At 37.3% G+C, this 24,660-nt stretch overlaps 3 protein-coding genes and 1 long non-coding RNA gene across 4 annotated transcripts; 2 read left to right on the top strand and 2 right to left on the bottom strand.

Moving 5' to 3' along the window:
* The first annotated feature begins 15,265 nt into the window (after positions 1 to 15,265).
* On the top strand, positions 15,266 to 20,284 carry LOC145789082 (uncharacterized). Its single transcript, XR_014356352.1, has 2 exons — positions 15,266 to 15,477; positions 19,981 to 20,284. It is a non-coding gene; the product is annotated as an uncharacterized LOC145789082 (long non-coding RNA).
* PEPR1 (PEP1 receptor 1) lies at positions 15,469 to 19,679 on the top strand. The gene is made up of 2 exons (XM_028258121.2): positions 15,469 to 18,537; positions 19,021 to 19,679. The coding sequence occupies exons 1-2, from the start codon at positions 15,561 to 15,563 to the stop codon at positions 19,368 to 19,370; spliced, it is 3,327 nt and encodes a 1,108-aa protein (XP_028113922.2). The 5' UTR covers positions 15,469 to 15,560; the 3' UTR covers positions 19,371 to 19,679.
* A 1,479-nt stretch (positions 20,285 to 21,763) lies between the features above and the next one.
* Positions 21,764 to 22,489, bottom strand: LOC145812779 (uncharacterized). The gene has a single exon (XM_082907999.1). The coding sequence runs from the start codon at positions 22,487 to 22,489 to the stop codon at positions 21,764 to 21,766; it is 726 nt and encodes a 241-aa protein (XP_082764125.1).
* A 49-nt stretch (positions 22,490 to 22,538) lies between these two features.
* On the bottom strand, positions 22,539 to 24,032 carry LOC114311945 (uncharacterized). The gene has a single exon (XM_028258107.2). It carries the CDS (start codon positions 24,030 to 24,032, stop codon positions 22,539 to 22,541), a length of 1,494 nt encoding a protein of 497 aa, XP_028113908.2.
* Between the last annotated feature and the right edge of the window lie 628 nt (positions 24,033 to 24,660).

Below are 24,660 nucleotides of genomic sequence, written 5' to 3'. Positions count from 1 at the left end.
GAGCCCGACCAATAAGTTACTTCTTTCATGGCCCCGAGGGGATTATTCTGCTATAGAGTCATGCCCTTTGGGCTAAAGAAGGCCGGAGCAATCTTTCAGAGGATGGTCACCAAGATGTTCACCAAGATGTTCACCCCTTTGCTCGGTCGTACGATGGAGGCTTATATCGACAATATGGTTATCAAAAGCAAATGTAAGGCCGACCATCTAGCCGATCTGGCAGAGATGTTTTCCATTCTCAAACAACATAAGCTACGTCTGAACGCCTCAAAGTTTGCTTTTGGCGTGGGATCGGGGAAGTTCTTGGGTTTCTTGGTGGCAAACTGAGGAATTAAAATGGATCCCTCCCAAATTAAGGCCATTTAAGAGTTGAAGCGAGTCAACTCAGCAAAGGACGCGCAATATCTTGCCGGGATGGCAGCCGCGCTTAATAGATTTATTAGCTGATTATCAGATCATTGTCGCCCTTTCTTTCAAGCCCTTATGTCTAAGTTTTCATGGGACGAGGAATGTGACAGAGCTTTAACCGAGCTAAAGACGTATCTATCCTCCGCTCCACTCCTTGTCACATCGAAGTAAGGCGAGGAACTTTATCTTTATCTGGCCGTTTCTCAACATGTTGTCAGCACAGTGATTGTTCGGGCAGAAGTCATACATCATCAACCAATCTTCTATGTGAGCAAGACTTTACTCCTAGCAGAATCACGATATTTTCCACTTGAGAAACTGGCCTTGGCATTGATGATAGTCTCCAGGAGGTTGACACATTACTTCCATGCACATACGATCGTTGTGCTAACTGAGTTTCCATTGAAAGCCTTGTTTGAGCGGGCATATTTCTCCGGTCGAATCTTGAAGTGGGCAGTCAAGTTGGGGCAATTTGATATCAAGTTTCAATCTAGAACCGCCATCAAGGCTCAGGCATTGGCCGACTTCGTTGCCAAATTTTCACCTAGAAGTCACCCGGTTTGCCCGGTGGACCTTATCGATGCAACCGAGCTAAGGGGGGTGGGCACTGCGAAAATTGCACAGCCAACTCCCACCCTGGTCCAAACCATGCCTCTTAACGAGCCCAGCATAGAAGGCGATGCGAAAATTGCGTACCCGAGCACAAATTCGCCACCCGAAGAACAACCACCTCTTGGCAATACGTTGATGGATTTGGAACGGGGTAACCTGTTAGATCTAGCACCGCATCACCAGGGGGCAAAGTCATGTAAGTTGCAATCATCTACGACGGGCTTGACTCGGAAATAGCCAAGCAGCCAGGCAATTCAGAACACTTGATCCTTCAAAAGTCCCAAGACCTCGCAGAATGTTGAAAGCTTTTTATCGGCGAAATGTGGCAACTTTTTGTTGATGGTGCTTCAAACAGACATGGAGCCAGGCTGGGCGTAGTTCTGATCTCACTAGATGGATTGACCATCGAACATTCCGTCACACTTCAGTTCCCAGCGTCCAACAATGAGGTCGAGTATGAAGCACTGCTAGCTGGGTTGAAAAGCGCACTCCAACTACAAGCATTCGAGCTAATGGTCTACAACGATTCCTAACTCATTGTAAACCAAGTGTTTGGGGAATACGAAGCTAAAGATGACAGAATGGCCAAATACCAAACTTTGGTTAGAGAGCAGATCAAAAAATTTCAACCCATATGAGTTCAACGAATTAGCCGAGAAGACAACAACCGACCGGATGAGTTAGCCGGTTTGGCATCCATGGTAGACAAATTAACCCCTAGCCCTCTCCCGATTGAATTCCTCCCAAGACCCAACATAGAAAACTCAATGCAGACGAAAGTTCTCTGCAGCGAGCTAGGTCCTTCTTGGATGGACCCCATCATCATTTTCCTGGAAAAAAGAATCATACTGACTGAAAAGAAAGAGGCAAACAAAGTTCGGATGAAGTCTAAGCGGTTTTGGCTCTTTCCATCTGGCGCTCTGTATAAGAAGACATTCACCGGTCCATACCTCAAGTGCGTTCGTCCAAGCAGAGTCGATGCTTTTTTTTTTTCGAGATCCATGAAGGGATGTGTGAGAGTCATATCGGCAGAAGATCTCTAGCCTATCACGCTATTTCTCAAGGATACTGATGGCCGTGCATGTAGGCAGATGCACAAAAATATGTGAGAAAATGCGAAAAGTGCCAAAAATTCGTCCACTAAATTCATCAGTCGGCTAGAGAGCTTCTTCTTCTCACAAGTCCTTGGCTGTTCGCAATGTGGGGCTTGACATAGTAGGACCACCCCCAATTGCACTGGGTAACCGCAAATTTTTCATAGCGACGACAGACTACTTCACGAAATGGGTCGAAGTTGAGCCCTTTGCAACAATGAAACAAAAGGATGTGAAGAAGTTTGTTTGGCAGGATGTGATAACGCGGTTTGGAGTCTCCAAGGCTCTAATTTCTGACAATGGCACCCAATTTGATGGAAGGTTGTTCAGAGGATTCTGCGAAGAGCTGAAGATAGAGTTCTACAACTCGACACTAGCCTATCCTCAATTGAATTGTCAAGCCGAGGCGTCAAACAAGACCATTCTAGATGGGTTAAAGAAGAGGCTATAAAAGGCCAAAGGAAAATGGACCGAAGAGTTTCTGAATGTCCTATGGGCTTATCGAATAACACCGAGATACTCAACTGAGGAGACGCCTTTCGCTTTGGCATACAGTATAGAGGCAGTCATCCCCCTAGAGATCGGCATGCCCACCATCTACAGCGAAAATTTGGAGCCGGACTTAAACGCTGAAGCCATCGCCCTAGAGTTGAACCTTGTGGAAGAGCGCCAAGAAAAGGCATTGATCCATGTCGTAGCATACCAACAAGAACTGTCCAAGAAGTATAACAAAGCAGTTCACCCCAGACAATTCAAGGTTGGGGATTGGGTTCTAAGGAAGGTAATGGGCAACACTCTAGTGCCGGGCGAAGGAAAGCTAAGGACAAACTAGGAAGGGCCTTATAAGATAATCGGTCTGGCGGGCAAAGGGGCATACCTCCTGGAGGATTTGGACGGAAAAGCCATACCTCAGCCTTAGAATGCGGCTAATTTGAAATTGTATTATTTTTAGTTTAAACTTTCAATGTAATTTTTTTAAAGGGCAATCATGCCCCACCACTCTTCAATGTAATTCTTTCAGTTGCATCAAGGATTTATGAAATATGTATATAACCAAAATGAATGCAAATCCTGTACTTAGAAATTTTGCCATGATTTTTGGGCTGCTGTGGACTAGGGGCAACTGTCTCCCAGCCGAGGAGATTTTGCCCGGCTAAAAGAGTTGATGATTTGTTCAACTCGAAGACTTTTAGCCGAGGAGATTTTTCCCGGCTAAAAGAGTTGAATTGTTCAACTCAAGACTTTTAGCCGAGAAGATTTTCCCCGGCTAAAAGAGTTGATGAATTGTTCAACTCAAGACTTTTAGCCAATGAGATTTTGCCTGGCTAAAAGAGTTAATGAATTGTTCAACTCAAGACTTTTAGTCGAGGAAATTTTATTTAGCTAAGAGAGTTGATGAATTGTTCAACTCAAGATTTTTAGCCGATGAGATTTTGCCTGGTTAAGAGAGTTGACGAGTCGTTCAACCCAAGACTTTTAGGCGAGGTGATTTTGTCCGGCAAAAAGAGTTGATGAATCGTTTAACCCAAGACTTTTAGCCGAGGCAATTTTGCCTGGCAAAAAGAGGTGATGTCTTGTATAACTTTTGACCTCTAGCTGAGATGTTTTGCCCGGTTAAAGGAGTGAATACTTTGTTCAATAATATTGCACGATTGCAAGGAAGAAACGCAACATAATTACAAATGACATAAAGTTAAGATTTTTATTGATTGAAAGTTCGAGTACAAAGTGGGGCCAGTTTAAAACAAAAAAAGATAGAAAATTCAAAACTAGACTAAGAGGGATAGGTCGGCAAACTCGTCTTCGGTTCCCTCTGCGACAGTTTCCAGGTCGACCACGGTAGTCCTCTCTTTGTTGCCGCTCTCTTTTTGGCCGGGTCTTTTTCCCACCGCCTCCTTTCTCGGCTTCTTCCTCGACCTCTTCCCCTGCCTCTTCCTCAGCCTCCTCTTACAACGAGTTGAAAACGTCATTTGCGTAAGGTACCATATAGATCGGCAGGAAGGCAAGGGGAAGAGAGGTGAATACCTCGATTTTAGATCTTTGGCCGAGTTTCTCACAGGTTGCCTTCCAACCGGACTGGAAGATGTCCTTAATGGCTTCAACCTGTTTAGTGTAGCTCTCCTCGGCCTCCTTGAAGCTGAGATTATTGGCCTCATCCATGTCTTTCTACCTCGCTTTCTTCAACTCCTCCAGCTTGGCACGGAATGCATCCCTTTCCTGCTTGGCCTTACTGAGCAGGACAAGAAGCCTCGCGTTGTCGGCATTGGCGATTTTGAGTGAGGCCTTAGCTTAGCCAAGCTCGGTCGAGATGTTCTTGCCGACATTATTTAGCTCAGTCACTTTATGACGCAAGTTGACAATACGGTCCATGATGAGGTGTTGTTTTTGGATAGCCTACAAGAAATCAGAGGAAAGTTAGCCCAAGCAAAGAAATAAATAGAGCAAAGACTTGATGAAATTTTGAATCATACCCTAGTCATAGACTTGACAGCGGATTTCACGAGCTGGGTGTCAGGAACATGATCTCTCTCGATCATATCGTTCGGCAGGAGCAACGCTTTTGACAAATCAAAAGCCAAAAGATGGTCCTTATCTCCCTTAACTGAAGCATTAACTGGGATTTCTTTACTCTGGTGCTTGAACTCCGGCTTCTATATAGGTGTCGGCTCAACATCTTGCATCAGCTGCTTGGTGCTTAGTTCGGCCACAAGCTCGGTAGACGGGTCAATGAAGTGAGTCCTTTTGCTAGCTCGACGAGAATCCGTACTGACCTGGGTGGCGGTAGTCGAAGCCAGAGCAATCACAATCCCAAAAGTCTGACCAATAGTAGGGACAGGAGGAGGGTTACTCGGCAGATCGGTTGAAGTGGCTATAATCAGGTTCTTAATTCGGGTCTTCTTTGCCATCTCTTGTTCCTCAATCAACCGGATTAGAGGAACGTCTGGAAGCGTCAGATCTGGTGGCGGGGAGGGTTCTCGAAGCAAATCTGTTACCTTGCTTTTGCGTTTGGCAGAGTATCGGTAGTTCGGCACGTAACTGAGAAGATAGTGACAATCCCGGTGACGGTACCTTAGCATGGTTCGCATGACGTCTTCATTTGGGTGGAAATAGTTCGCTTGTAACTCTTCAATGGCTACAAAAAGAAGTCTGTTAGCATAGAGTGATAGAGTTAGATAATTGATCGGTTAAGGAGCCCGACTTACATGATGAACCAAAATCTTTGCTAATGTACCAACCGGGTACATTGGCGGTTTCATAATTGCCAGACTCTCAGAAGAATTCGTCATAGTGTATATCTTTGTCCGGTGTACTAGTTACTAGACGTTCTCGGTGTGACCTTATTTTCAGGTAATAATTATACCCGCCTACCGTGCGACCGAGCATATATTGGCACAAGATCTCGGCCAGGCCCAGATTCAGGCCAAGCCACTGGTTCAGCTGGGCTACTCCGTTTATTATTCTGTATGTATTGGTGGATACTTGTGTGAGAGCTAGTCTGGTGCGTCTTAGAAATTCACAGATTAAGGGTTACACCGGAAAACAGAGTCCTCCTTCAACTATGCTTAGCACGGTGAAGGGGCAGGACTCTAATCTGCCATACGGGTTTATGTCCTCTTCACCGAGCTCTAAGTGTACGTCGGCTGGGATGCCCTACTCCTCTCGAAACGCGGCTTGTGTACCCGGCGTGTTTACAAGAAAGCGATAATGCCCCATGGAAGGCCGATTTGTTTAGCCCGATAAAATTAAGTTGGCAAAGTTGTGCATAGTGGCTGCTCGGTCTTTAAGAGCCTTGGTATTGGTGTGTCTGGCCCCCTAGGATTCTGCAATTAAAAACCATGTATGAGTGGCAGCATAGTCGCGCATGTGAGCTTGTTGTTAGCTCGGTCACATTGAGCGGGCTTTGCAGCTCGGTCTATATGATTTGATAGATCCTAGCTTGGTCGCACGATCTTGTATACTATGTATCTCGATTTTCTGCCCCAATTCCATAAACAACGAATTTGTCTAGCCGACTAGGGTTTTCAGATCAAAAAGGCGCTTTGAGCCCGGCTAAGCACAGATCCACGCTTATTTATCAAAGGAAATAATGAACAGTGGGAAACTAGGGGCACAAGATCTTTTTGGCATCAAAAGTTGTGCTAAACCCTAACCCTATTCAATTTTTAGCTGTGTTTGGGTGCTTTAATCCTCTTTAATCGATGAATATGTGAGTTAAAGTTCAAGAACATGAAGAACACGAAGAAAAAAGAGATACCACAGAGGAATACGGAGAACTCACCTGGTCAGAGCCTTGATCGATGTTGCAATTGGAGAGGCGCACCCCCCACAACAACGGCGATGAAGGATAGATACAATAGGTGCTCTGATTTGAGCACTGCAGATTGAAGATAGTGACACTGGTTTTAGGAAAAATGGCTTGATGAGGAATGAAGAAGATGAACAGTGAGAAGTGAGGAAGAAATAAAAAGGTTAGGCGTATAGAATGGAAATAGGCGCCAAAGTTTGAATTTGGAAAGACAGCATGGGATAGTTGGATAGGCAGTACGGGGCTAATTAGTGAACAACACGTGTCTATGATAAGACCGGTGTCAATCTTGAAAAGACAGGCTAAAAAGCCAAATCTCCAACCAGGAAGGCTGTAAGACCGAGCATGAGAAATGTGCGGTTGAAAAGAACGAAACAGTTTGGAAGTGTGAGTGGTGGGACGATTCATTGAGTAGATAACGATTGAACATGAGGACGAGCTCAGCCAATGAATGTAATCCTGATCATGCTAGTGCAGGTGGAATTAAGGGGCAATTGAGAGGGAGATTTATGGCTTAGTAATGGGTCGAGCTAGTTTGGGTTGGGGTCAAGGTCTTTGCTCAGTTGGACGTTAAGTACGTGTTGGGCCGATGAGTAGGTCCGGTCAAGTTGGAGACAACTTTGAGCTACTAGCTCGGTGAAGATGTAAATTTTGCTAAGCTGGATGAAATTTGTCCTAAGAAGGTCGGGTTCAACCGAGCAGGAGCTCGCTATGGATTACAGAGCTCGGTTGGGCCCGTACAGTGGTTTGTTCAGTAGCGTGGTCCTGAAGGAGGATTGTGGCACCGTGCTTGGTTTAGCTCGGTAGGGTGTGCTTCGTGGCATCATTTGACTGCTGGAAGGAGATTCCGCTGTCCATACGCGTCAATACTGTTAGGCGGTATTGACATTCGATTTTTGGCAGTATTGGCTCTTACACGTGGAAGAAGATAAGAGGAGAACATATCCACCCATCAAAAGGATGAGACAGAGAGGAGCGTGCAGACCTATATAGACGGTGCTGACCCTCCATGCACAAGTCTAGAAAATCTTGCTATTAGAGCTACCTACCACTTTGTCTCCTCTCCCTCTCTTCCTCTTTCTCTCTCTAAGGGTGCTAACTTGACCGTCGGAGGGTTTTTTCGACAACCACCCATTGGGTAGCTCACTGTCTTTGTGTTCTTAGGTCAGTCGGAAGAGAGCAAAACTTGCACACGAGTACGGAAAGAGACGAATATTTACTCCCCCTATGGGTATTATTGTTAGATTGCCTATGGCATTGTTAGTGAAGTCTTGCTAACTACCGCCGTAATGGCGTTTGTTAGTTAAGATTTACATAATGCCAAAATTTATTAATTCCAATGTACATTTTACATGTAGTTTCATACCCTTGTATAATTATATATATTTTACACATGAAAAATGCAAACTACCATGATTTTGTCCCAAACTGCTATGATTTTGGTCCTTAGACATGCTTCAATTTTTGTTTAATTATATTTTCAGATGTAGTGTTGTTTGCATATTTTATTACCACAATTTTCAATCTTAACCAACCTCCATTGGGTTGTGTTTAGTATTTTCGTTCGTACTTCGTTTAAAAACTACCAATATTTTTTTTGGTGGTTGTGCAATCTTTTTCAAAATGGAAAAAAGAGAGAAGGGGATAATTATCAGTAGGGTTTATGGTAACGGATTTATTTACTTACGTTTTGAGTATTTGTTTTGGAAGTATTTGCTCATTCTTTTAATAATGAGAAAATTTTGAATTTATATTAAAGATATGAGTTATATAGAATAAAATAAATATGATTATAATATACCATTTCAGACATGTTAATTCCATCTAATTATCCAAATAAACATGATATTATTGTCTTGTATTTATTATTATTATTATTAAATTTCAAAAAGATAGGACAAAATAGGTTAAATAACATGAACTATGATTTGCCCTTTCAGACATGAATCCAATGTAATTTAATTTAGCCAAATAAACATGATTTTATTGTCTAGTATTTATTATTATTTAAAAAAAAAATTACAAAAAGATACGACAAAATAAATTAGATTCATCAAAAAATTCTATCTAGAACCGAATCTCCAATGGGGCCTTTATAGTTAGAATAAAACTATACGTATTAATTGGTATATTAATTAATATATTAACGAATGATGTGATATAATTTTAAATAATTTGGTCTTTATAGTTTATATAATGGGTGAGATTTATAATTTTAAAGTGGTAATATCATAATATATGTTCATATAGTAATTGATATATTAGGTAGTATATAATTATGGATAAATTATACTTACACCCTTTGAAGTTTGGGTTTAATAGATATTATCCCCTAGCATTTGAAAAATTGCACTAACTCCCCTGTTATTGTAATTATTTAGACGGAATGAAGATATTGAACTCATATACTCTCTCTTTTCATGCTTTGTTTTACTTCCCCTGTTTCTTTTTTCCCCTTTTCCTTTGCTTTGCTTTTTTTTTTTTTTTTCAATGTAATTTTATCTATTTTTCTACTAAGAGTTGTTGCCTTTTATATAAGTAGGAAGGTTTGTGAAATGAGACTATTAACCACAGGAGTGAGAACGTAATTTTTAGAATGTCAAGGGGTGAAATGTAAATGGACCAAAACTTAAGGAGTCATTATAATTTGTTGGAAAATGGTTTGGAAAATCTGGATAAAAAATAGATTTTTTTCTAACTTTGGTCTAATGTTTAGGTGGGACCCGTGCGTCGATTTTCGCAGGTCAAAGTGGTAACGCGTTTTATATCGCGTTGTGATTCACGTGGTATATTTGGTTGCTCAAAACCATTACCGAGTGAATGGAAAATTATAGCCAAAGTATGCTCCATGAAAATGGAGTTTTGGTGGAAAATCCTTAAAGGTTTGAATAAGACTTGTCCCGCATTGATTTGATGGAAAATTTTGAATGGGTTTATAAGGCATGAGATTGGAACTTGGGGTGTGCCCCAAGGGGTACTCAAGTGTTTTAGAGAGGAAGGTTATGGGCAAAATGGGCTAGACCCATTGGGCCCAAAAATCACCATGCGCGCGCCGCCGTCGTCTGGACTGGGCTTGGATGCGGGTGCGTAGTGTGAGGTTGGGCTTGTCTGGCCCAATACCTATCTTTTTGGGCAAAAAATATTTGAATTTAATTTTATTTTTTGGTAAAATTAATTCTGAAAATAAACTGGTCCGGTTTTACTGTACACCCAAACAGGACCCTTCCCATTTTTTATTTGTTTGAATTACGAACCCAACAAATTTAAATTTGTTTAAATTCAAAACTAAACAGGTTTCATACCTGTTCAAACAGGTTTGCACCTGTTTAATTCAAAACCTGCAGCCACCAATCCATCTATAAATAGGACATCCCTCATTTGGAATTTGTAACTCTAATTTTCGTCCTTCATAATTCTGAAAACATTCTCTTCATATTGCTGCGTTATTTTCTTCTGTGAGAGAGTATAAACACTTAGTGTGTTCGTTAGGCAAACAATTTGTAGTGCTGCTATTGTTTGTAGCTGATCATTTCATCTTGAGAGATAGACGTCCACATTCTGAAAGTACCGTGGAGAGGACAAATCTGTCTTAAGGACACAGTATTAAACACTGAACTTGATCAAAATAATATTTAAGATATTAATAAAGTAAGTTATTTATTTATTTTCTGTTTTATTATTATTTATTTAAATCAGATTTTAATTTTATTTTGGTAACAAAATAAAATCTGTTTTTATTTATTTAATTCTATTTCTAGTTTGATTTTTGAAATCAAATATTTTTCTCTCATTTTTTTTATTTCTTTTGATTTCTGTTTGTTGTTTAGTATACAAACCGAATTAATCGTTTTAAAAAACAATAAAGATTGTCCAACGTAATTTACCCTATAATTATTGTTGGAATAATTGTCTACTGAGGAGATTAGGAATGAGACTTGAATATTAGATGTAAGACGACCAGGAAAAGTAATAAAAAAGAAAGTTTTAAAATAAATAAATAAAAATTAATATATAAAGACTAAGACACATATAACTGATTAAATAAAAAATTATAAATTCATAATCTCCGAATAAAATATAGAGCTGTGGGTAATAAACTAAACTCTGGTTGTTGCGGGGTGGGGTTGCGAGTGACCTATATTAAGTCAAAAGCAAGTCAAAGTCGTTTCTCGCTCTCTCTCTTTCTAATTTCTGTGGTTGGTGAGGTCTGAGTGTATGGTGGCCTTTTCAAAATCACAATTAACATTTGCAAAATGCTTGGCACCTCAGTGGAGGAGACCTTTAGGATCCCAGCGGGTTGTTATTGATCAATATTTTATTTATTTTTTTCCATCCAATCACTAACTGTCATGTGTGTGTGGAGTAGTGACAGAGAGATAGTGAAAGTCTATATTATTATTGTTAACATTTTCATAAAGTAATTCAAAACGTGGCATAGTCACATATGATCCGAGACACTTTTGACACAGAGGTCCCGTTTGTTTCTAGAGATGGAATGGAGGGGATTGATAGTGAGGGGATTGTTAGTGAGGGTCGTTTGTTTTCAGAGATAGAATGGAGGGGATTGATAGTGAGGGGATTAATAATGAGGGGATTGTTAGTGAGGGGATTGATAGTGAGGGGATTAGTAGTGAGGGGATTGATAGTGAGAGGATTAGTAGTGAGGAATTGTTAAATTATTTTTATATAAAATAATAAAACAAATAAAAAATATAAAAAATTAAAAATTATATTTAAAAAAAAATTTCCAATATAAAAAATAAAAAAAATAAAAAAAATTCTAATCCCCTCACTATTTTTCTAATACCATCTCTACCTCCTCACTATGAATCCCCTCCCCAATGGTATTAGTAATACCAAGGTATTAGTAGTACACTCCCTATCTCTCAAAACAAACAAGGTATTAGTAATACCAAGGTATTAGTTAGTCCCAAGGTATTAATAGTCCCAAGGCTATCTCTCAAAACAAACACCCCATATACTAATCCCAAGGTACTAGTAATCCTAATCCCCTTGCTATAACTCAAAACAAACGGGGCCAGAGATAGTAGTGCTTATTTGTAGGAGTATAAATCTGGCCCGGCTCATGTCGGGTCTTGTGGGTTTCAGCCAAAATTCAGGCCGGGTTGGGCCGAGCCACGGGACAAAAAATTAAGCCTAGACCCAAGCCCAGTCCCAGGCCCAAGGGTATTTGGGCCTTGGGCGGGATAGTGGGCCGGCCCAATGGGCTCGAGCATGGCCTCGGGCTTGTGCCGGACTTGGACGGGTCTAACTATTTTTTTTTTTGTTTTTTAAATTTTTTTCTATCAAAATTTTATTATTTTCCATTAAATTATACTGGGCCTTGGGCTAGCCGGGCGGGTTGGTCTTCGGGCAGGGCCCTAAGTGGGCCGATGAATTGGGCCACAGGCGGGGTCCATGGGCCGTGCTTCAAAAAAATGGACCAAGCCGTAGCCTAGGGGCTCGGACTGGGCTCGGGCTAGGGCCCAAGCGGGCCTAAATGGGCCAGGCCCATCTCGGGCCGCGGGTCATTTTTACACCCTAACTTATTTGGTAGGTTTGGAATATTATTTTATATTATTTATTTCTTGAAGAAAAAAATAATTTTTTGAAATACAGGGTGTGAGGTAAGAGAAGTTATTTGGTCATTCTAACTTTGAAAGACAAGGCAAGCAATGTGGGTGTTGTGATTTTTGAAAGTGTTGGATTAGACTTTTCTAATAAATTTACTAATTTATTATTCGATTAGTTTAGTAAAGATTAGATTAATAGTCAAATATATATATATATATATCATTTATATCTAAATAGTTTATTTAGAGCTCACTATTTATTATTTTGCAATTCGTGTTTATACAGTTTGTTCAAACAAATACCCTATGGAAAGTCATTGCCTAGCGACATTTCTAAAAAAAATTAGGAAAAAGACTTAGACCCCACAGTGGGGGTGATCCCCACCACCTCCACTGTTTTTTGATTGGTGGAAATTTATTTATTTGTTTACTTTTTTTTAGGCTTGCTCTCACAGCCCCTCACGTGGAGGTGGGGGTGCTGGAGTCACCCTCCACTGGGGTCCCCAGCAGTGTTGAAAAAATTATTTGGTACTCTTGGGACGCCATGTGATGATATTTTTCATCAATTACAATATATCGTATCCTTTCTTATTCTTTAATTACTTAATACAAAATTATAAATCTCACATTTTCTATCAATCATAACATTATTAAAGCACTATTGACGATAATCAGGACCAACAATTAACTTCTCTATTCTTGGACCATCTAACAATTTTTTTTTGAAGTGTGAACAGTTCTAATTTCTCCCGAACAACCTAATAATTTTTTGAAGTGTGAACCGTTTCTGATTTCTCCTGGACCACCTAATAAAATTTTTTTGATGTGTGAACCGTTTCTAATTTCTCCTCTCAAAGTGTGAAAACTGTGAGTGTCACTGTCCCATAGACCTAACAAAGAGACCGCGTTGAACATTGACTTTTATACATATACTGATTGAGACCTCTAATAGATAGAGTACTAACAGTTCTAATAAGTTGAAAAAGTAAAAGAGAAAAAAAAAAAAAAAAAAAAAACAATAACAGAGATACCCATCCTACTATGAGGGGAGTTAGTTCATTAGTGCTTTCCTAATATTTTTTTTTTTTAGTGTTCCTAAGCATTTTTGTTATACATATTCTTAGCTGGGTTTTGTGGTTTTGGTTTTTGAGTGATTATTCACTAAACAATCCTCCATAGATTCACATTGTGTTATTTATCATGTTATTTCTCTAAAACAAACTTAAAATAATAGGTCATATTATTTTAATCAATAACAAGTAAATTGAGGCATGACGTGAATTTGTCTCAAAATGAACATAATAATTTTCCATGAGATATTTGTTAAGGCATAATAGATGATAATAAATATCATTGTTTAATGAGTCCATGAAAAAAATTTTGAAATCAAAATAATAGAATATGTTATTTAAAACAAATCGAGCCTAATTCTTCATTTAGTCTTAATGCCACGTTTGTTTGACGGATTAAGTTGGATGTAATTGTTAGTGAAAGGATGGTTAGTGAAGAGATTATTAATATGTAGATTGTTAGTGAGAGGATTAAGTAAAAGTGTGTTTGTTTTGATGATAGTGTGGGAGATGGTTAGTGATGAGATTGTGAAATTATTTTTATATAAAATAAATAAAAATAATTATTTATATATTAAAAAAAAACTAAAACAAATATAAAAACAAACAGGTGCATTTGATAAAAAAAAATTAAATTTTTTTTTTAATATAAAATAAATTCAATCCATTCATTATTTTTCTAATCCTATTCAAAATCCAGCCAAGCTAATTCTTCTCTTGAGAGGGATTACTAAGCCCCCTCACCCTATTAATCTCCTCTCCCAAATCATCACCAAACAAGGTGTGGGTGGAACCCATACTCATACTAATCCAATCTGGCCTCCTACCCGCTAAATAAACATCGTCTAAAAGAGTTTTAAATGCTTATTAATTTTAGACCGAGAAAAATAAGCTTTTAAAAAAAATTATTACGTTGACCTTACTTTCATATCAAAATTAATTTTTACCTAGAATATTTATTTTTTTAATCCTTTGTTTTGAAAAAAAAAAAATAGCAATTGAAATCAAATAGGAAATGAATTCAGAAAAAGTAAAGAAACCAAAAATTAAAGGTCGGCTCATGTTTTCACTAGAAAGAATTAATTTTCTTTATAAAAAGGTTAAGATTAAAACAGTCATTAAAAAATTATGTTGTAAACATTTATGATTAATACTAAAATAGTAAGAATGAGTAATGATTTGTTTTTTTGATCGATGAAATAATATTTATTGATGAAGTATAGTTTGTAATTTGTTTAGGGTGTCTTCATTAAAAAATTATATTGTAAACATTTATGATTAATATTAAAATAGTAAGAATGAATAATGATTTTTTTTTTATCGATAAAATAAAATTTATTGATGAATTGTAGTTTGTAATTTGTTTAGGGTGTCTTCATTTTGTTGCGTTGCCAACTTAGTTTGGTTAGTTATGGATCTCACTTTTGATTGGCTTAATAGTGTGTCAACGTATGTGGTATGTGTTTTTAGAGCAATTCTATTATTATTTTTCATTTTTTATTAGTTAAAATATGAAAATAATGTCCTCCTTATTTTACTTAATTAATTTTTTATTTATGTGTTTCAATGCTACTCTTTATTTTACATATTTATCTATATAGTTTAAAGAGTCTCCTCAATGCTCTCCAAATGTAGCTAGTTTGCACGAATGTTGTTAAAATAGTTATCATATTAGCTAGCCCATTGGAGCAAATAAAATAACATAAAACAACTAATAAGTCTTTTTAAAGAGTCCATTAAAGATATTCTTAAGCAACCATGCTTTTTTCTATTTTCTTGTATTGATATAATTTTATTGTACCTCTTGTATACATTAATTGAGTTGTGAGTTCTTTCAATACTTCTAAATTCATTTATTACATAGAACCCTTGTTTTTTTCAGTGATTTTTGAACTTTTTGAAAGTTATTAATGTGTTTGTGAAGTTGTTAAGTTGATATAATGTTTGAATCTTATTTTTTATGATTATTATTATTATTATTATTATTATTTATAGAATTCCCTAAACCCTCACTGAGGGGTTGTTTGGGAATTATATTTTTATTGATTTTTTAAAATTATTTTTTAATTTTATCAAAAAATTATAAATTATAAAAATATTTGACTTTCTACTTTTTTTAACTTAAAAAAACGTTTTACTAGTATAAAATGATAACAAGATACGACCAACCAAGCCGCAACATTTATTCAGGAGTCTGTTTCTCCTACTCAGCTCCCTCCCTCCCTCCCTCCACTCTCTCTCTCTCTCTCTCTCTCTCTCTACATATATATATAATACTAAAGTCGGTTATCATCTTCTTCCATATATATATATATATATAAAATGTTCAGTGACATTGAGAGGTACTCACAAACTCAAAACACTGTCAAAGAGCTTCTTGTGTTTTCTTGGGAAATGGAAATTTTCCCAGTAGGGTAAGTTCTTTCTTTATTGTTCTCCTACTCTTCCTCTCTCTCCTTGACAGCATTTTCCAATCTCTTTTGATTTACAGATAATTATGAAAATTTCTTCCTATTCTCTCTCTCTGTTGTTGTGTTTCTCTGTTTCAATCTATGCTGTATCTGGGTTGAGCTCTGATGGTACAACTCTGTTGTCACTCATGACCCATTGGACTTCTATTCCTCCTTCCATGAAATCAAGCTGGAACGCTTCTGATTCCACTCCTTGTTCATGGGTTGGAGTCCAATGTGACTCCAATCATCACCACAGCCGCTTTGTAGTTTCTTTAAACCTCTCTGGTTTTCAAATATTGGGTCGATTAGGACCTGAGATAGCTGAATTGACCCAATTGAAGTCCATTGATTTCAGCAACAATGGTTTCACAGGTTCAATCCCTTCTGAATTGGGTAATTGTAGTCTCATTGAATACTTGGAACTCTCCCAAAACAGCTTCACTGGTGATATACCAGAGAGCTTTGGGAATTTGCTGAATTTGAGATTCATAAACTTGTATTCTAATTTCATGAAAGGTTCAATCCCTGAATCCCTGTTTCGAATCCCACATTTGGATACTGTTTGGCTCGATGTGAACGAACTTAACGGTTCAATCCTATTGAATGTTGGCAACATGAGTGAGATTTCATCTCTTTGGCTATATGGTAATCAATTGTCAGGCACCATTCCTTCCTCCATAGGAAATTGTACCAAATTGGTAGAACTTTACTTGAATGATAATCAATTTGTTGGGGATTTACCGGAGAGTTTGAATAATCTTGAGGAGCTAATGTATCTTGATGTTAGTAATAACAGTTTAAAGGGTACTATTCAATTAGGTTTGGGTAGTTTCAAGCAAATGGACACTTTGGTCTTGTCTTTCAACTATTTTAGCAGTGGTATTCCACCAGGGTTGGGAAATTGTAGTAGCTTAACTCAACTTGCCGCTGCTCGTTGTGGTTTAACCAGTCCTATCCCACCTTCTCTCGGACAATTAACCCAGCTGACACTTCTTTACCTCTGTGAAAACCATTTATCGGGTAGAATACCACCTGAGCTTGGCAATATGAAATCCCTTAATGATCTTCAGCTTTATGACAACCAACTTGAGGGGGAAATCCCGAGCGAATTAGGGTTGCTGAGTGAGTTGCAGAACCTTTTCTTGTATACTAACCGTTTGGATGGTGAGATTCCAATAAGTATTTGGAAGATTCAGAGCCTTGAGAATTTTCATGTGTACGACAATAATCTTTCCGGGGAACTACCTCCTGAGATCGCTGAGCTAAAGCATTTGAGAAACATTTCTTTGTTCAACAACCATTTTTCCGGAGTCATACCCCAAAGTTTAGGAATGAATTGTAATTTGACCCTGGTGGACTTCACCAACAACTCATTCGTTGGTGAAATACCTCCAAACCTTTGCTTCAATAAACAATTGAGTAAACTGATGCTGGGTCTGAATCGTCTTGAAGGTAGCATACCTTCCGATGTAGGAACTTGTTCGACTCTGACAAGGCTGATTCTTAAACAGAATAGCCTCACCGGAGCTGTTCCAGAATTTCTGAAAAATCCGAACCCTTTGTACATGGATCTTAGCAACAACAGTCTGACTGGTCCAATTTCATCAAGCTTGGTAAACCTTACTAATGTTACTTATATTAACTTGGCGATGAATAGGCTTACAGGGCTTATACCCCTGGAGCTAGGAAACCTGTTGGATCTTGAGGCTTTGAATCTCTCTCACAACAATTTGGAAGGTCCGTTGCCGTCTCAACTGTCGAATTGTACCAAACTATTGCAATTTGATGTGGGTTATAATTTGTTAAACGGTTCGATTCCATCTAGTTTAAGAAGCTTGATGGTGTTGTCCACTCTAGGTCTAAGTGGGAATCGTTTCACCGGGGGTATTCCACCATTCTTGTTTGAATTCACAACCCTTTTGAGTATACAGCTTGGTGGAAATTTATTAGGTGGGGACATCCCCTCATCCATTGGATCTACTGGGGCGGTGTGGAACCTGAGAGCATTAGCTCTCAGCCGTAACGGACTAAAGGGTCATGTTCCCGCTGAACTTGGGAAATTGGCTATGCTAGAGCAATTAGACATATCATTCAACAATCTGACCGGAACTTTGGCAGACATTGGTAAACTTTCTTCATTAACCGAGGTCAATGTCGCTCATAATTACTTCACCGGGCCCATACCAGAAACACTGATGAAGTTTCTCAATTCATCCCCCTCTTCATTCCTGGGTAATCCAGGCCTTTGTGTCAATTGCTTTGGCCTAACTTGCATTAGAAACAGCAATTTCAGAACTTGTGATCCTAAACAGATCAACCAGGAAGGTCTTAGTAAACTAAAAATTGCAATGATAGCTCTTGGATCATCACTATGCGTTGTTCTTGTGCTTGTGCTGGGTTACGTGTTTATCTGGTGTAGAAGACCGAGACAGGAAGCTGGGATCTCTCCTGAAGATGGTGCATTTGCCAAACTGATCAACAAAATCATGGAAGCAACAGACAATCTGAATGAGAGGTATATTATTGGGAGAGGAGCTCATGGAATTGTTTATAAGGCTTCGATTGAAGATGAAGTGTATGCGGTGAAGAAGCTTGTGTTTGCAGGGCTCAACGGGGGGAACACAAGTATGGTTAGAGAGATTCAGACTGCTGGGAAGGTCAGGCACCGGAATTTAGTCAAATTGAAAGACTTTTGGTTGAGGAAAGAGTACGGTTTGATCTTGTACGACTACATGGAAAATGGAAGTCTTCATGATGTTCTCCACGTGAAGAAACCACCTCCAACTTTGGAGTGGAACGTCCGCTACAAGATAGCACTCGGAATTGCCCAAGGATTGGCATATCTCCATCATGACTGTGATCCTGCTATTTTGCACCGAGATATCAAACCGATGAACATACTTTTGGACTCGGATATGGAGCCTCATATCTCAGATTTCGGCATCGCCAAGCTTTTGGATCAATCTTCATCTTCAACACCTTCCAGCATGGTTCAAGGCACGATTGGATACATTGCGCCAGGTAATAGTTGTATAATATTATTGCTTGGCACAATATATATTTTTTTAACAGCAGCCACATGTCGATGCATAATTCATGGATAGGGCTGCAAACGAGCTGAGCCGAGCTTTATAGGGCTTGAGCTCAGCTTGTTTGTTTATTGAGTTAGAAAATCAAGCTCGAGCTCGGCTCTAAGCTCAATAATAGAGAGAATTCCGCTTGATAATCAAGCTTGGTTGGCTTATAAAATATTATTCTATATAAGATATTAATATATAATAATATATTTATCCTATAATTTAAATAAATAATAAACGAGTCTAAAAATGTGACTCGTGGCTTGTTTATAAACATAACGAGCTGAGTTGAGTCAAGCCGAGCCTTTCCCGAGCCAAGTTCGCGAGTAGCTCGGTTCGTTTGCAATACACACTAAACAGACACACATACAAAGGAAAAGAAAAAGACAAGGAATATGGATGTTGATTTTTCCATGAACTTTGACAGAGAATGCATTTACAATAAAGAAAAGCAAGGAGTCCGACGTGTACAGTTATGGGGTTGTTTTGCTGGAGCTGATAACCAGAAAGAAGGCCTCAGATCCTTCATTCTTGGAGGAACTGGATATTGTAGGGTGGGTTAGGTCTGTTTGGAACAATACTGAAGAAATTGAGAGGATTGTCGATCCAAGCCTCTTGGATGAATTCTTTGATTCGAGTATCATGGAACAAGTGACTGATGTGGTTTTGATGGCTTTGAGATGTACAGAAAAGGAGCCAAACAAAAGACCCACAATGAGAGATGTAGTGAAGCGACTGGTAGATGCAAATGTCACAGTCCGAAGCAAGCGGGCCTAGCTTTTAAACCTTCCTCGACTTTCATTATCACCCTCTTGGGAAGATCTTGAAAAGCAGTTAGTAGTTTTTTTTTTTTTTTTGATCTGCGACAGTTTGTTGTTAGTTAGATCCTGTTTTTAGTGCTGTCATAAGCGATCTGTTTCTGCTATATATGCAGAGGTGACTAGCATTTTTTTTTTTTTTTTTTGCACTTGAATAGATGTTTCACGAAGTTGGAATGAGAAAATTAATTTGCAGATCTTATCAGTTGTATGATAATTCTGGATTTATGTGACTTGTATTAGTATATATAGCTGAAGTGTTCTGTAACTTTTCCCATCTCAATTCCTGTGAGAAAACAGAGGAATACTGAATAGAGTACTGTTGTATTTTCATTGCATTGACATTATTGACTTGTATGTTTATTGCAATTTCAATGAGAGCCAAGAAGGATCTATATAGAACTTCAAATGGAACATTATTCTAGTATTTGGGTTTTGAGGAACGTAGTTACCCAACTACTCTCCATTCAAGTTGCAGATAAATTGACAGAATACCATTGAAAAAAAAAAGAGAAAAAAAAATGGAGGTTTATGAGTCCACTACTTAGCAGAGCATGTTGCATTCGCAGGTATGATTTCCAGGGAGGCGAGTCCCGGCCACAGCTCCCTTAATTTTGTCTACGCATGCCCAGAAGCACTTGCTGTTATCACATCCCTCAAGGTTTATGTTCTTCGAGCAGTCAATGACATTTCCTCTGTCGCCTGTCCAACGATCATTTACAACATGACTAATTGTTATTTTTAATTTATAGTTGTAACTTGTGGTCGTTACGCAGCTAAAAAAGAAACATGTTAAACTGAGAAATTTCTCAGTTATGTGTTGAAATACTCAACAGGTATAGTAACATTGGCAGGTTTGTTGCGGAGGCAGAAGGCCTGTTTGGTGCTCTTATAGTGTTGGTGACATGCAGAGATGCACTTATTGCCATCACATTTTCCCAGCTGTATGTCTTCTTCACACTGCTTTGCCACCCCATTTTCCTTCATTTTCCCACCTGCCAAACAACCAATAACAGCACACAAGAAAGCCAATTAAGTCAGAAAATATGCAATGATTAGTGAATTCCCTTTTTTAGAATTAAATTACTATGAATTTGAGAAATTTTTAATTTAAATTTGTGAAATTAAATGAGATTAATTTGTGGAACTAGTAGTTGTGAAATTAAATGAGGTCTTGATGGTTCTTTTCTTTAATATATAAAAAGAGTCAAATGTAGCATTTGATTTTACTTGTGAATTTTTGGAACTAGTTATTTATGAAATTTAATGGGGCCTTGATGATTCTTTATTTTGAAGAAGTAAGAGTCAAATGGACAATTTCATTTTTATTTAGAAACTCGAAAATAAAACTAAAAATTATTATTACATGATTTTATCATATTTATCTTAGAAAAAATTAGTAGTTTATCATTAAAATTATACTTTTCATCCACTTTTTAGAAGACAAATATGATTAAATCATTTTTAGTATTATTGGATCAATACATATGTGTGTATATAGATATATATATTCACAAGACTTAAAAGATGAAAGAATCAAATTATCAAAATAAAACTCATGAAGACTAGAGATAGCCTCACAACCTTAGATAGATTTGAAAAAACTTATCCCCTTCCCCTCCATCCGCTGCCGCCGCCACCAAAAAAAAAAAAAAATAAAATAAAAATCGGTGCATTGGAATGATCATTCTTGTAGAATGTTCACTAAAAAAATAATAAAAATATTATTAGAGGACAGCCATTTCATATGAAACTAAAAAACAATCATTCTATACTAATCAATCTTTATTCTAGCAACCCAATATTACTTTGATCTTCAGAATCAACCATTTGTCTATCAATTTGGACAAAGCTTTGACAGAAATAGACAACACATACCATGGATTCCATCAAGGAAAAGCAAGCATAAAATGGCACAGCAAGCAAAGATCTTCTTCTCCATAGTCTTGTCACTTAAATTATTTTAGAATGACATATATATACTGTCAAAATTATATATACAAGCCGGGAAATTTTTCAATATTGAATAATTTCGCAATATAAGCAGTATAAAATCGAAGCATGGCATGTGATGTCATGTTTGCATTCAAGGACAGACGCAAGATTCTAATATCGGGGGGCGCGAGTGTATATGCAATCAAAAAATTTGTCATGAGCATGTGATATACAATATCATTTTCTACCAAATATCACAAAAATATATAATTATATGTTTCCATTCATCGTATATAATTGCAAAATATTATCAAAATACAATTGGATATGTTCTAGTAAATACATAATAATTTTCAAAAAAGCAACTATTTACTTTACATATCTACTTAGGCATCTAAAATTGTGCTCGACGTTCTTTCATAACATAAAAGCATCTATGATGAAATCTACATCAAAATCTCGAGCGATGTCTTTCTCAACATATGTTAACAAGTAACTTGAAAGAAAATCATCCTCCATCCTGTTACGCAATCTAGTCTTTACAATTTTCATGGCTGGAAATGCACGTTCTGTTGTCACCGTAGAAACTGGTAAAGTTAGAACAAGACGAATCAATCTATTGACAAGAGGATAAATTGTTGACTTCCTTGCTGTTGCCAACATTTGGCACAATTTAGAAATTGTCAACAACTGCTGAAACTCAGGATGTTTAAGGATGTCAATCTCGTAATTTTGCAATTGGAATTTCAAATGAATTTTTTCTTGCTCTGTAAAGTCATTAGGATAAAATTGATTTGTAAGCTTGCATATATCTTCAATTTTGAACGAACTGTAATCATCCCTGGGATCTAAAGCAGAGCTAAGAATAAGCAACTCCATCACATTTTCTTTGAATCTGTTGTTCAATTCTTGTAATTGAGAATCACATATAATTGTAAAAATATCAACCTGAAAATGATGCTCAATAGTAATGTAATCTTTTTGGTGACAAGCACGACCTCTACCAGATGTGTAACGAGCACTCATATTAGGAATATCTATGTCATATTTTTCACAAAATAGTTGAACGTTCTCCAACAAAGAAATCCATCCATCTTCTCTATATTTTTGAACAAGTGCTTTTGTAGTTGACACTAGATGCATTGCATTCAATATATCTTGGGATTTACGTTGCAAAGCTTGGCAAAGATCTTTAGTAATCCCCATAATATCTCTCATAAGATGTAAGATAACACACAAACTCAAAAGATGTAATCTTATCATAAACTCCATCTGCATCTGCATGTTGAGTAGAGGTGGCTCCATCATTGATGACATTACTTAAGACTGAACAAGTTGCACCAAACATATTTATTAAACAGGAAATAGATCCCAAATGAGAACCCCATCGAGTATCTCCAGCCCGTTTCAATGTCCCAACTTGATTTTTGCCTTTACCAGTTTCGACTTCATCAATGGCAAGTTTTGCTGCATCAGCTTGAGCAACTTTCAACTGGTCATGCCTTTTACAAGAAGAGCCACGTAGATTAACTATGAAAGCTAGATAAGAAAAAAATTGAGCAACGGGTATAACCTCTCTTGTTGTCGCTACCAATGCTAATTGGAGTCGATGAGCAAAGCAATGAACATAATACGCAAAATGACAGTCATGAAGAAACAAGGCCTGCAACCCAGTCCACTCACCACGCATATTACTAGCACCATCATACCCTTGACCACAAATATTTTGTACACTGAGATTATGACGAGATAGGACAATACATATTTCTTCTTTCAGAGTTGCTGATGTTGTATCCGATACATGAACTATGTCAAAAAAATGCTCCTTTATAAAACCATCTTTATCAACAAATTTGAGAACAATGGCCATTTGCTCTCTCTTTGATTCATCTTGAGCTTCATCCACTATAACGTATAATTTTGCTTCATCAATCTCCTCACGAATGAATCTTTGTATTTTGTCAAAGAAAATACTAAGAATCTCTTTTTGAATTTTATGCGAGTAGTATAAAGCATTTTGAGGAGCTTTGTGTAACACAACATCTGCCACATCCGCATTATAAGATGCCAAGAAATTTATCAATTCAATAACATTCCCACGATTATTAGAATCATGACCTTCATCACGACCTCTAAATGCACAAGCTTGAAATGTAAGCCATTTGACAACATCTATTGTAGTCTTCAACCGCAAACGGTTTTTTGCAACTTGTTGAGAAGTTTGTTTCTCAACTATCTTCTCAATGTGTTGCGCTTGATTTCTTAAATCATGGCAAGATTTAACAGCAATTTTGTGCGATGAATTAGGACCCTTTCCCATATGAGTTAAGAAAGCACAATTCTTCCCACTATTGACTTTCTTCCATGAAGAAAATTCATCAGAAATGAAAGCGCTAGAAGTAGTGCGTCCATTCGGTTTTGTAAAAAGATAGCAAGGAAGACAAAAAGCACAATGTTTGGTTGGAGAATATTCTAGCCAATCTAGAAATAACTTGTTCCAAGAAGCTAGAAAACGATGCCCATTCTTCTTATAAACTTCTTTGGATTCTATTCTAGGCACTTTACAAGGACGTTGTTCAGGAATTGAAGCTTCAACATTATTAGTGGAAGGTTTTGTAGTTGCATTAACTTCTATATCTTGAGAGCCGCTTTTCTTAAAGAAAGAATCAATTTTTTTATTCACCATAATTCACCTAACATTCAGCTCAATTTTATTTAAGAACCTGAAATTTATTAAACAATTTTTGTTACTCACTAGGTAAAAAACACACTAACAATATAATTTAATCTAACAAACAAAGGACATGTCATTTTCAATGGGTAAACAATAAGAATCTTCAGAGTAATAGAATTTCTAACCCTAACGAGGTGAATAGCATCCAAATTGAAGTGAATTGCAATGAAATTAAAGATATTTAAGCCTATTCATCTATGAGAAATTAAAGATATTTATTATTATTATTATCATTATTATTATTATTTAAGCCTACAGTAAATGTTTGGTTTTGCAACCAAAGCAAGAGAAGATTTCTTTCGGAGACAACAAGTCTATTATAATTCAAAATTGATGCATTTTGAACTCAATACCGATTAATTATATATGCAGTAATAATATTACACATGTAGAATTTTCTATAAAAAAGATATGTACCATTGAAATTCTAATTATATATAATCTACAAAAAAGATATGTACCATTGATATTAATTATATATGCATAAGCAATCTACAATTAATTTTATTACATACAAATCTCTATGTATAGATATGTAGAAATTATAGAGTAGTTATAAATGTATATAGGATTAAATTGC

This window comes from Camellia sinensis, chromosome 15 (genome assembly GCF_055761805.1).
Source record: "Camellia sinensis isolate YWXY chromosome 15, ASM5576180v1, whole genome shotgun sequence".
NCBI classification, from domain to species: domain Eukaryota; kingdom Viridiplantae; phylum Streptophyta; class Magnoliopsida; order Ericales; family Theaceae; genus Camellia; species Camellia sinensis.
The sequence above is the reverse complement of the archived record's forward strand: the minus strand, read 5'-3'. Positions and strand labels throughout refer to the sequence as shown.

Bases quoted from the DNA above. Each gene is read 5' to 3' on its own strand.
- PEPR1 (XM_028258121.2), top strand. From the start codon at position 15,561: ATGAAAATTTCTTCCTATTCTCTCTCTCTGTTGTTGTGTTTCTCTGTT. The intron at 18,538-19,020 runs GTAATAGTTGTA...GAACTTTGACAG, and splicing joins GATTGGATACATTGCGCCAG to AGAATGCATTTACAATAAAG.
- LOC145812779 (XM_082907999.1), bottom strand. From the start codon at position 22,489: ATGCATCTAGTGTCAACTACAAAAGCACTTGTTCAAAAATATAGAGAA.
- LOC114311945 (XM_028258107.2), bottom strand. From the start codon at position 24,032: ATGGTGAATAAAAAAATTGATTCTTTCTTTAAGAAAAGCGGCTCTCAA.